This window comes from Spermophilus citellus, assembly GCF_964194105.1.
Source record: "Spermophilus citellus genome assembly, chromosome: 9".
Lineage (NCBI taxonomy): Eukaryota > Metazoa > Chordata > Mammalia > Rodentia > Sciuridae > Spermophilus > Spermophilus citellus.
Window position 1 is genome coordinate 8,860,049 of NC_138191.1, and position 12,657 is coordinate 8,872,705.

At 44.1% G+C, this 12,657-nt stretch overlaps 1 protein-coding gene across 1 annotated transcript; it reads right to left on the reverse strand.

The window, feature by feature from the left end:
- Positions 1 to 1,174: 1,174 nt before the first annotated feature.
- On the reverse strand, positions 1,175 to 12,444 carry CD5L (CD5 molecule like; the record flags this gene model as incomplete). Its single annotated transcript, XM_081307966.1, has 6 exons — positions 1,175 to 1,332; positions 2,970 to 3,290; positions 4,229 to 4,564; positions 6,492 to 6,812; positions 10,077 to 10,103; positions 12,417 to 12,444. 6 exons carry the CDS (start codon positions 12,442 to 12,444, stop codon positions 1,307 to 1,309), a joined length of 1,059 nt encoding a protein of 352 aa, XP_081164092.1. The 3' UTR covers positions 1,175 to 1,306.
- Between the last annotated feature and the right edge of the window lie 213 nt (positions 12,445 to 12,657).

Here is a 12,657-nt window from a genome sequence, read left to right on the forward strand (position 1 = left end):
ATTCTCTAACGTGTACTGAACTAGGGTCATTTTGACCCACTTCCCTTCTGCTTGCTTGCTGCTGTGCCAACCTTGAAAGTCCCGTGGGAAATACCAAGGTACCCACTGCATTGTCTCGTTAACTGCCCAATTCAGTTTCTGTGCCTGCTTGCTTGCAGCTGTGTCAACCCAGATGTGGTTTTTGTCTTTAGATAACCTAAAATGCTCAGGCTCAGGCTGTTCCTTGCAGAGACAGTTATGGGTCCCGTGGGGGGCAGTCTCTGGCTGGCCAGCTAAATAACGACTCTTCAATTTGGACAAAACTGGGACTTGGTGTGTGTTCTGAGTAACCTGTCCCACCACAATACCTGCTTCCCTGTTGGCGGAAAGAGCACATCACACAACACGGCAACTGTTGAGATTGCAATATGTGATTTATTATGCAGTGTAATCCTCGGCAGAGCATAAGTATGGACTTAGCCTCTGAGTCTCGAGTTGCTGATTTTTACAGTTAAACCTTGATTGTCTCCTTAGTGTCATTCTGTACCTTAGGTTTACAGGTCTCCATTAATAAGATGAAAATGGTACTTTCTGATTGGCATGAGACACAACTGTAGCTCTCCCCAACTTCTGTCCACCTCTCTCCTGACCTTTTCCCAAGAACCAATCAAAGTTTTCTTTGGATGCATTTCTGAGATTCCCTTGGTTAAATGTCAACTATGTTGGCAGGTTGTCCTGGGATAGATGACAGAAGTATTTCATGGGAACCATCAGAATGTGAAATATCTTTTTCTGACGTTATGAAAAAGTTCAGGACTACAGATCGCTGCTGTGCCACCCTCTTGGAATGGCAAACTACCCTCTTCGAGAACGAGCAGAGAAGTGTGGGCTTACTGTTATGATCAGCTGAAGCTTGAGAAGAAGATTTCAAAAAGCCTCTGTCTCGTCCCCCACCCCAGTTCCAAAGATTTTTCTCCACACGCTTCCTTTAAAATGTTACCTCTGTCTTTTTCATCCCTGTAATGAGCAGATGAAGATCTTGCCTTCGTAAGGCCTGTGCTTATGGTCAGAGCGGCCGGCCTGAGGATTCCAGGCAGGTGAGGAAGGGGCAGGCAAGGTCAAAAGCAATGCCAGGAGAAGGTCATCTTCCCCAGCAGGGAAATCAACAACTATATCTCAGGACAGGTATGGGGGGGCGTGCTTGACCCCAAGAACAAGGCGTCTCCTCAGCACTCAGATTCCCGAGAGACTGAGGACCAGTGTGACCACCAGGATAATCAGGGGCCCGGGGGACAAGCAGGGGCACGTGGGGCCAGTGGGAGCCAGGTCAAGCATCAAGGCCAGGATACTGTCCTGTAAAGACAAGAAGAACATGTAGTAAGGAGCGGGGACAGGCCTGCAAGAAATTATTCCCTTCAAGCTAAACTGGTTAAGGAAGCAGACTGGTTAAGGAAGCAGACTGGTGCTCAGAACAGGAAAGAGCTCAACTACATCGATATCCCACACGGGTGGATGTCACCTGGGTCAGAATCTGGTGTAGTGTCCCAGGGGCCAATTGAACCAGTTCCCATGTGAGGCACAAACTGTACAGTTGTTCCTCTGTATCCACAGAAAATTGGTGCTAGGACCCTCAAGGATAGCAAAAAAAAAAAAAAAAAAAAAAAAAAAAAAAGATGCTCTAAACCCGTATGTAAAATTGTAAAAATTTTCATCGAACTGAAGCACATCCTCCCATATATTCTAACTCATCTCTAAGTCACTTATAATACCTACCACAATGTAAATGCCACATAAATAACTGTTATGCTATCTTGTTTAGGGAATAATGATAAGAAAATCCTGTGCATGTTCAGGACAGATGTGATTTCTTTTTTTTTTCAGTAGAGTAATTGAATTCTTTATTCTATTTTGAAAGAACATCAATATGGAATAAAAAGCCAAAGTGTACCAGAAATAAAGTTGGTGACACATCAAATATGCATTTTCAATTCACGGTTGGTTGAAGCCACAGATGCAGAAGCCATGGAAACAGAGGGCTAACCGTGTTCATGTCTTACACAAGTCTTTGAGGGACAGTGTCTATTTTACAGATGAAAACACTGAAGTTCAGAGTAGTTTAGTGACTGCATAAAATTTAACAATTTCAAAGTAGCAGCAGCAGATGTAAACGTTGGCCTATTACCACTAAATCTGTCCCTTCCTAGGCATTAACTGTTCCCCATATTTCTTGGTTAAATATCAGCTCTTCCCTAGCTGCAGCTTTATAGCTTAGCCAAAGAGACCTACACAGTGGGTCCCCTCATTAATTCCACAAATGGGCTTCCGACTTGTGACTCTCTTGAGTCAGCCACCCAGCAACCCAGAGGCTACACTCAGACTCCCTGACCCAAGTTGGGAGAGGGCTTCCTCCTGCCTACTCCCTTTAGGGGTCTATTTCAGGTCTTATTCTCTCCAATAAGACTCCCAAGGACTTTCTCAGAGTGCCCTTGCCCATAGCCTCAAGGCCACTGGAAATAAAATCTGGGGAGTAATAATAAAAAGAATGAGGTGGGAGCATCTGCCAGGTTCAGACTTAGCCTTTGAGGACTGAAGAGAACTAACCCTGAATTGAGAGGAAAGCTGGGTCGTTATGGTTCTGCTATGTGATTTGAGAACAATTTTGATGGTTTTGAAAAGCGGCTTATATCCTTTCACACTTTTGTTCACACTTAATATAAAGATGTTGATCCAATAATTTTCAAGACACATTCAGACTGTATTTTTTATTATATCCCAGCCCGATTCCTCTAGAAAAAAATAAAAATAAAGAACAAACAAACAAAAAAAAAAAACATATCAGAAAGCCTCAGCCCTATCCCTGGAAATAGCCACAGAATAAGGAAGGATTATGAGCAACTCTGTGGCACAGGCAGAGCCACCCTTGTCCCCAGACTTCACCCCACCAACCCTTCATCCTGCATTGTCCTCCACGGCAGCCCTACAGGACTTACCTGAGCAGATCACAGCCACATCTTCTTTATGGGTACAGTCATGATACCCCCAAAACCTGTGCTTGCACTGCTCCAGGGACTGCTCCTGCCCCGAGCAACGAACGTCATCCAGCCAGATGCGGCCAACCCCAGGGCCGTAGGTTTTCCGGGCTTTGAAGGATAGAGAGAGGGGTTCCCCACAGCCCAGTTGCTTGCACACCACTCGGTTCTCCTTTTCTCCCCAGCCATCGTCACAGACAGAGCCCCACACGCCCTTGTGCAGCACTTCCAGTCTCCCAGAGCACTGATTATCTCTTCCTACCAGCCTCAGGTCAAAGGCATCTGCAGGGTGAAGGAGGAAGTTGGAGATTAGAGAGAAAAAGGGAAAAGAGAAAAAAATAAGGTCATGGGTTGGGGTTGTGGCTCGGCGGTAAAGCATTCTCCTAAGCACGTGCAAGGCCCTGGGATGGACCCTCAGCATCACATAAAAATAAATAAATAAAATAAAGGTGTTATGTCCAGCTACAAGTAAAAATTAAATATTAAAAAAAAAAGATCATCTGCATCCTCCCCAACCAAACCCCATCAGCACATTTGAAACCCTCCACGTATTTCTGTGACTGCAGTTGCTCTCCACCGCTCCATCAGCTTTCAACCCCTGTGGCCAGGTATGTTCCTTCAGCTAGGACCTTTTTGCTTCCCCTACCTATTTTATAAATCTAATATTTATGAATGGCTTTCTGGTAGTTTTTAAAAATTGAAGAACTTAACAGATACAGAGTAACGTGCTGTGCTCTACCATATGGAATTCAGTATGATAACAGTTCATATTAATATAGCACATAATATTGCTTAAAACATTTTAAGCATTTCACATTCAAAGAAGTTATTTAAAAAAATTTTTCTTTTTTTTTTTTGGGGGGGGGGTGGTGGTATTGGGGATTGAACCCAGTAGTGCTCTACAGTGGAGCTACATTTGGAGTCCTTTTTACTTTTTATCTTGAGACAGGATCTTACTAAGTTGCCCAGGCTGGCCTTGAACTTGGGATCCTCCTGCCTCAGCCTTTCAGGTAGATGGGATTCCAGGTGTGCATCACCATGCCCAGCACTGAAAGGCAGTTATTGTAATTGCCATTTTAAAAGAAGAGAATTGACAGCACAATAGGTTGGCAGGGATCCTCTGGTGCAGGAGTCCTTCTCGAGAATAATGCTGAATGGAATTCCATTTAACCTCACCCATGACCTTGGTCTCTGGATGTGCGAGCATCACCTTCCATTACCTTCACATTCCACCCACGCGTCCTCGTCGTGCGTGCAGTTGTGCTTCTCCCAAGGCCCAGAGGGGCAATCCTGAAGGGCTGCTTCTCTTCCCGAGCAGAACATCTCCCTCTCCCAGATGGGTCCTTGGCCCTGGGCAGCCTTGTTACAGTGGCTGTGGGTCTGCAGGGCCCTGCCGCACCCCAGTTGCCGGCACACCACCTTCGCAGCCCGGAGGTCCCAGCCCGTTTTGCACACGGTGCTCCACTGGCCCTCATACTGCACCTCCACTCGCCCCTTGCAAGGCCCAGGGCCATCGACCAGCCGCACACTTTCTGGGACTGGAGACAAATCTGGGTCTGCGGAGCAAAAACAGGAAGGGTCTACTCCCTGCAAGCACATGGTCGTCTCAGAAAAGGGGGCTCACTGCCCAGGGGCTGTTTCTGGTGTTCAGTACCCTGTGCACTGGAGTGCGAGGCACTGCCCAAGAGATGCTCGTGGAGAAGTGAGGGAGCAATCAAGGAAGCGCATGCTCACCCCAGGGCGAGTCATTATCGTGGCCTTTTACTCTTTCAAATTGTTTTCCCATTCAACTCCTCATTGCTCTTCCCAAGAGACAGAGGCAAAATAAATTTATATATATATATATATATATATATATATATATATATATGGAACATTTATATCATATTATATGTATAGTATAATTATATTACATGTAAAAATTATATTATTATAATAATGATACATAAATAATAATATATAAGTATATTTATAATTATAATATACTATAATATAATATAAATGTTTTTACATGTTATAAATTCATTATGTATTATGTATTAAAATATAGCATATGTATTTTGGTATTGGGTATTGAACCCAGAGGCACTCTACCACTGAGCTATATCCACAGTCCTTTTTATATATGATAAATATAGTATATACTTTAATACATAATTACAATGTATCATATATTATTATAATTACACACAAAATATTTTAATACGTTATTATACATATATCTATGTATAAACAATGAATTTACATTAAATATTATATCAGACATTATAAATAAAATGTGTGTATTACATAATTACTACACATGATATATAATCCATTTATGTCATAATTAATATATAATAAGTATTGATCATTTTTTACAATCTGGAATTATAATAGTATAACATATAATATATATAATGTGTGTTTTATATGTCATTATAACTATATTAGATATGTTGTTTGTATATTAAATATATGTATTATTTATTTATATATAAATGTATATGTATCATGTATATATGTACACACATATCTGTATATATGTGTGTATATACATACATTATACAGGTGATTAGATACATAAGCATATACACATAAAAGGTTAAAAAAAACTTTGGTTTTAAGTAGGAAGGTGGTATGTTCTTTATTTTATTTATTTATTTTATGTGGTGCTGATGATTCACCCCAGTGCCTTACACGTGCGAGGCAAGTGCTCCACCCCTGAGCCCCAGCCCCAGACCAGTAAAAAGTATTTGGGTTCAATGTTGACGTTAACCAAGTATTCCAGATTAGTGCTTCCAACCCTCACCAATCTTCAGTCTTTCTAACTTATAGTATTAAGGCAAAAAGTGATTGTTTCTCTGATAAATTCTGTGGGGAGACAGAGAAGGAGGAGACATAGACTCGCCTCTCATAAATCACAGGAGGAGAAAAGATACACAGAGACACAGAAAATATTAAAAGTACATAGAAAGCAAATATTTGCTCTCTCTGTGTATGGAAATAGAGGAATAGAGATCCATGAATGTGTCTATCAATCTATCACCTCTCTAAGATTGTGTTGCTTTCCTCTGAGCATCCCCTGTCTACCTGACCAGAGGTAGACCTCTTGAGAACTGGAACTATCAAAAAAGCACAGATGACGTCTTGGGGGCTCATTTCTTCACCCACGACTTCAGGCCCAGCCCCAGGTATAAGATACACCAGTCAACAAGGGTTTAGTGGTTGCAGGATCTGTGCATATTTTTTTCATGTATAAAAATAAGAGAAATACGTTCTCATTTCTATTTCAACTTTAAAAAAAAAAAAAAGCACTAATACAACCAAGTAATAGTAACATTCTAAGGGAGGATGATCTATCTCCAGAGTTGAGAGTTAAGAAAGTGTGGGTGAGACGAGAGGACAGGGAGGAAGTCCATGACAGGGAATAAAATCCAACAAGAGTGGCCAGGGCGGGGTACGGGCAGCTGGCAGAGGGCCCTGGAGCCTTGCCCTACTTACTCTGGCAAATTGCGCCGGCATCCTCGTCGTGTGAGCAGTCATAGACATCTTCGTCTTGCTCACATTGAGCCAGGGCGTCTTCCATTCCGCTGCACCTGACCCCTTGGATGAGGACTTCTTGCCCTTTATCTGTGTATGGCCCATATAAACGACCACTGGGGGTTTTCTTGGCTGCTCCACAGCCCAGCTCCCGGCACACCACGGCCACATCCTTCAGGTCCCAGCCGTCATCACACACGGTGCCCCACTGGCCGTTCCGTTCCACCTCCACTCTCCCTTCGCAGCGGTGGGGACCCCCCACCAGCCGCACTCTGGATGTCTCTGCAAAGAGACGGGATGTTAGCTGGAGACCCGGGAGGAGGGCAGAGGATGCTCAGGGACACTTCCACCCTGGACAGAAGGTGTGGGAAGTAGGGGACTAGACAGGAGGGATCAGAAGGGAAGGGGAGGGAGACACACTTGGGGACCCCCATTTCTGAGTTCTGATTCTACCGCATCTTTAATTGCATCCTACCAAGAAATCCCCCTTCAAGGACCCAGACCTGACTGTAGCCTTTCACGCTGAAGATTAAGGGAAAGATTAGTCAAAGAGCCAGCAGAGTTGTTAGACTCTGATGGCCAGAACCAGGATAATCCATAGAGATATCATGTCCACCCCTGTACTCCACAAAGGAGGGAAAGGATCCTCATGGAAGTGATGATCCGGTGGTCACACTGTCCAATAGTGAAAGCCCAGGACAGATCAACTCCAAGTACTTAACTAGAGGATTTCAGGGGTCCAGGTGGGAGAGAGGCACCACGGAGCCTCTGGACAAGTTCTGAGGAATGAGAACTCTGGGTATGGAAAAGATGAAGAGAAATTCTTTCCCTTCCACCACCGCATAGAAGTAGAGGAGAAATGGCTGTGTCGAGTGACAAGGGAAGAACTCATCAGACATTAAATATTTGCTAAGCACCTACCATGTTTGGGGTATTGTTTTTATGAACTCAAAGAACAGTGATGAACAAGACAGAGAGGACTTCTATCCTCAAAGAGCTTATATTTAGAGGCTTAAAACAATCTCACCAAGTCTACGGTAGCCTCAAAGCAAGAGAACAGAGAGCTGAATTTGCCACAGCTTTGTGTAATGGGACCATTAACTGAGAGACATGTCTGGGGTTCTAGAAAATGTCACATTTGGACTTGTGGTCTATACCCTGATGGAATATGAACAGCATAATAAGGGCCAATGTGGGTCACATGACTCCTGAGGAGCAGATTTCCCACTTCCTGTCTTAACTCTACACAAACTCCCCAGAACATGAAATCAACCCAGAGGAGTGGTTAAGTGAGAAAACTCCAATATGACTGATTTTTAAACTACAATGAGAAGTTTATGTCTGGTTTATTGATTTGTTTTTGCTTCATTTCCTTAATTGGTGGTGGGGAAACGGATATAAAGAATGAAGATTAGTTGGAAACGGTGGCACACACCTGTAATCCCAGCATTTTGGGATACAGAGGCAGGAGGATTTTTTTTTTTTTTTTGAGAGAGAGAGAGAGAGAGAGAGAGAGAAAGAGAGAGAGAGAGAATTTTAATATTTATTTAGTTTTCGGCGGACACAACATCTTTGTTTTGTTTTGTATGTGGTGCTGAGGATCGAACCTGGGCTGCACGCATGTCAGGCGAGTGCACTACCTCTTGAGCCACATCCCTAGCCCAATTTCAAAATTTTGAAAAGGCTGGGCACAGTGGCCCATGCCTATAATCCAGGCAGCTTGGGAGGCTGAGGCAGGAGGATTGTAGGTTCAAAGCCAGCCTCGGCAATTTAACAAGACCCTTAACAACTTAGTGAGACCCTCTCTCAAAATAAAAACTAAAAAGGGCTGAAGATGTGTCTCAGTGGTAAAGCACCCCAGCGTTCAATCCCCCAGTACCAAAAAGAAAAATTAAACAAGGATGGCAACGTATCTCAGTGACACAGCACTCCTGGGTTCAATCCCTAGTACTGAAAAAAGAAACTAGAGATAGAATTTAAAATCATTTTTAAAAGTTAAAAGAAAAGGTTTATACTTTTTACACATTTGAATTTAAAGCTTACTTATCTGAATAAAATATAATTCAAGAGAGTCACCCAGAAATGGCTTTGGGGTCACTGGATCTAGATTAGAGTTTGGATTGTTATTATTGTGTACTCCAGAAAGAAGCTGCCTTCAGAATTGTACACAGGTTATCATTTTATTTTGGATTGTAAAATTCTCACTTTCAATGAATTTTCATTTTTTTCCCTTCTTTTTTGGGGGAGAGAGGTACCGGGGATTGAACTCAGGGCCACTCGACCACTGAGCAACATCCCCAGCCCTATTTTGTATTTTATTTAGAGACAGGGTCTCCCTGAGTTGCTTCGTGCCTCGTCTTTGCTGAGCCTGGCTTTGAACTCTCGATCCTCCTGTCTCAGCCTCCCGAGCCAATGGGATTGCAGGCATCCACCACCACGCCTGGCCTGAATTTTCAGTTTCTATGAAGTAGACAAGAGCAGTTCCCAGGAAAGAAGAAATAAGCAGTGATCCCAATAGTAATAACAACCACCACCACAACAAAAGAAATTCAGCTGGAGGAAATAGAAGAGCTGGGAAAAGATGTGAAAGGAAAGAGTTGAGGGCTCCCCAGAGCTGCGTGCCCAACACTAGCCTGCTTTATCAGCACAGAGCTTGAGAGAGACCCCGAGCTGGAGAGCAACATCCCAGGGAAGGGGGAGGCTGTGACAAAAACAGTTGTCCTCCCACACTGGCAGTGAGGGACAGCCCTGAAGACCAAGAAAAAAGAGCAAGTAATTTAAGCTTCTGGACAAGATCCCAGAAGGGGAACTCTAAGGAATCAAATTGCATCCGTCAGGGCAAAATCTGCCACACCAATAGCAGATTTTGTAGCTGCCTCTCTCTCTGGCAAAGCCACCGCCATCCAGTGAAAGCACAGACTGGAGGAACGGTGCAAAAGCAGCTGGTAATCCACAAACAACCTCCTTGGCTTTGGACGGTCACAGCCTTCCACTCCTGCATACTCATTCCACGCTCCCTTGCTCTCCTTGGGTGCACAAGGATGTATCGCCCAGATTCCTCCAGGAGGCAGCCCGTAGAGGCTGAGCTCCATCCTGCCCTCTACTGGTGAAGTCATGAACTTCACAGAAGCTGACGCATTTCTAATTCAAAAGTGCCAGGAAGTCTGGGAGGAGGACCTGGATTTGTTGGAACCCATCAGGGCACAAGAAGTTACACCCCAGCCAGTGAAATGCCTCTGGGCTTGAAATGAAGCTATCTCGGTTTTTTTGGATGCTGGCCAAGCTTCTCTGGCCACAGAGGCCAAGTGGGGAGAGAGGTTCCTTGGCTGGATAAAAACCATTCAAACCATTCTGTGCTCTAGAATGAAAATCCACCCACACAAGACTGACAGAGTGGGATGGGAAACCTGAAAAGAAAGGTACTCGGCTTGTTTGGGACCATAGTCTCTTTTCATAGCCCAGGAACCTTCAAAATCTCCCCTCTCCTAATCCTAGAGGCCTCCCTGTCAGGACTCTTCCCCCCACCCCACCCCTTCGAAGTCTTACCTAAGAGGCCAGGTCCAGCGCAAATGACTGAGGGGAGAAAAAAAGAGGAAGTGAGTGAGATCATTGAGTAAATTTCCAAGGCTTTATTTTTAAAAATAGAACTCTCTAGAAGGCCCTGGCCAAACTTAGGGCAATAGATAGAGAACCTCCAAGATCCGTCCAGTTGTAACCTTCTCGTCCTGGGTCACAGTGTCCTTTGATGACCGCCCTCAGAGAACACTGGACACTGACTAGAAGCCAGAGACCAATTCTGTCACAGTTGGCCCGGCCCTTTCCCACTACAGTGGTGTTGCTTTCAGCCCAGGTAAGGATAGGAGGGTCATAACTGCTGAAGTAGAAGTGTGGTAATGCACCCCCTTGGCTCTGCAGAAAAGAGCCCTGGGGGCCCCTGGAAAGATGCCCTGGTGGGGAAAGTCAAGGTTCCAGAGAGGCAGTGCAGAGAGTGGAGGGGAGTGGCAGGATCTGCCAGTGTTCAAGGACACCGCGCTCAGACTGGAGTTAGCAAACTCCTTCTTTCAAAGGCCAGATACTGAATATTTCAGGCTTTGTGGCCATAGGGTCTCTGACACAGCTATTTAGCTCTATCTTTACAACATGAGAGTAGCCATGTCCTTGTGGATACATGAACACAGTTGTGTTCCGATACATCTTAATTTATGGAGACACAAATTTAAATTTCATGTATTTTCATGTGTCATGAAATATTAGATTTTTAAAAAAAAAATTTCCCCCACTGTTAAAAAATATAAAAGCCATTCTCAACTTGTAGGCTGTAGGTTACTGATTATAGATTAACAGGTCAGAAGCAGCTCAATGTTGAGTTTGGAATCTCCACATTTAAGCATCCAGTACATCTTTGGAACATCAAGCTTCTTCCTATGAGATCTCTGTATAGTTGGATTCTTTTGTCCAATAGGCTCCCTCTTAGTGCTGTAAAGAATCCTGAACCCTGTGACCTTCAGTAGTCCCTGAGACCTTGGTATTTGCGACTGAAGAATTCACCCGCCACCCCCTCGATAGGTTTACGAAAGAGTGACTGAGTGTCTGTGGAACTCCATCCTAGGGCTTTCCAGGCAGATCCAAATATTTCAGTGGTTAACCCTGAAATATTTTCTTCTCTTAGTTTCCAGACTCTTTCTCATGAATCCCATGACCTCCATCTTTCTCACATGGCCACTCCCAGACTCGGTGAAGTCTTGTCTGCGACTCTGGGAGACTCAAGGCGATATTGTACATATGTGATGAGCTGTTGCATAACCTCCCCCACAAAATTACACATGGGAAGGAAAGTGTGAAGCCTGGTGTGCAGGTGCAAATGGGGGGTAGCTAGTGAGTAACTGGGAGCTCCTCCACAGGGTCAATAGCTGCAATAGCAGCTGCAGACCAGAAAGAATCCATGAAGGAGACCGGCCTGCAGGTGAGCTTGGGAGAGCCAGCAATGCATCCTGAGAGGCAGCATCAGCTGTCAGGTGCAGTGGGAAATGTAGGGATGCTAAATATGGCAAGTGCCCTACACGGGACACCCGAGTGCTACATTGAAAGACTGTGGGCTTCAGCAATGCTTAGGTCATCAAGACAATAAAAATGAATGTGATCAACTAGGATAGAGGTTTACCCCATGCTGTTAGATGCCCTGTATTAGTTATCATATGAAACATCTCCTTTAAAAGGAAAAAAAAAACTCTGAGAAACATCACATTAGTCTTACTGTCGAGATTAGGGAGATTTCAGAGAAATATGGTAATCTTCAAATTCACAAAGCTAAGAAATTGAAGAGCCAGGAGGGCTGGGGATGCAGCTCAGTGGCAGAGTGCTTGCCCAGCATGCATAATGCCCTGGGTTCATAGTCCCACTACAAGGAAGGAAGGAAGGAATCCAGGGGCCAGGATTAAAGCCTCCAGATCATTCATGCTAATTTGTAGACTCGCCTAGGCAACAGGAAATTGGAGAAAATGAGAGAAACATTATGTGAAGCACCTTTCAGAGGAAATTAGACAAAATAGCCAATGAAAAACCATCTTTCCTTGCTCTACCTGTTGCTACTTAGCATCTCATTCATTTGTCTTCTTATAATAGTATATTTGGGGGAAACAATGGAAAAGAGGAAGGGGAAAAATGTCATATATCTGTTGGTATAACTATGGGGCGATAGAAAAAAAATCTGGCAATTAAAATATAAATTGGGTATGGATCAAGGGGTTTTTAGGGCTTAGAATAGGTATAGAAAGAAAGGAGAAAGCCATCCTTCAAAGATATTTGAATCTGGGCAGGGAAAAGATTCTCCTAATGAAATTTCCGGAAAACCCTAAAATCTAAACCTACCGAAGCAAAGGTACTCACCAAGGATCAAGGAGAATAGCGGAGCCATCACTTGGGTCGAAGATGACGAACTGAAACGAGGCTGGTAATAAGTCCCCAGGCAGCAGCATTCAGTTTGGGCCACAAGTGTGCTCAGAGTAGGAAGAGAGGCAGGTCCCCTGTGCTGCAAGAGCTGTATCAGATGACCAGAAGCCAGTGGACTCAAGGGACAGAAATGATAGAGCTGGACTTGCTGAATTCAGCATGTTCTAGATGAAGGAAT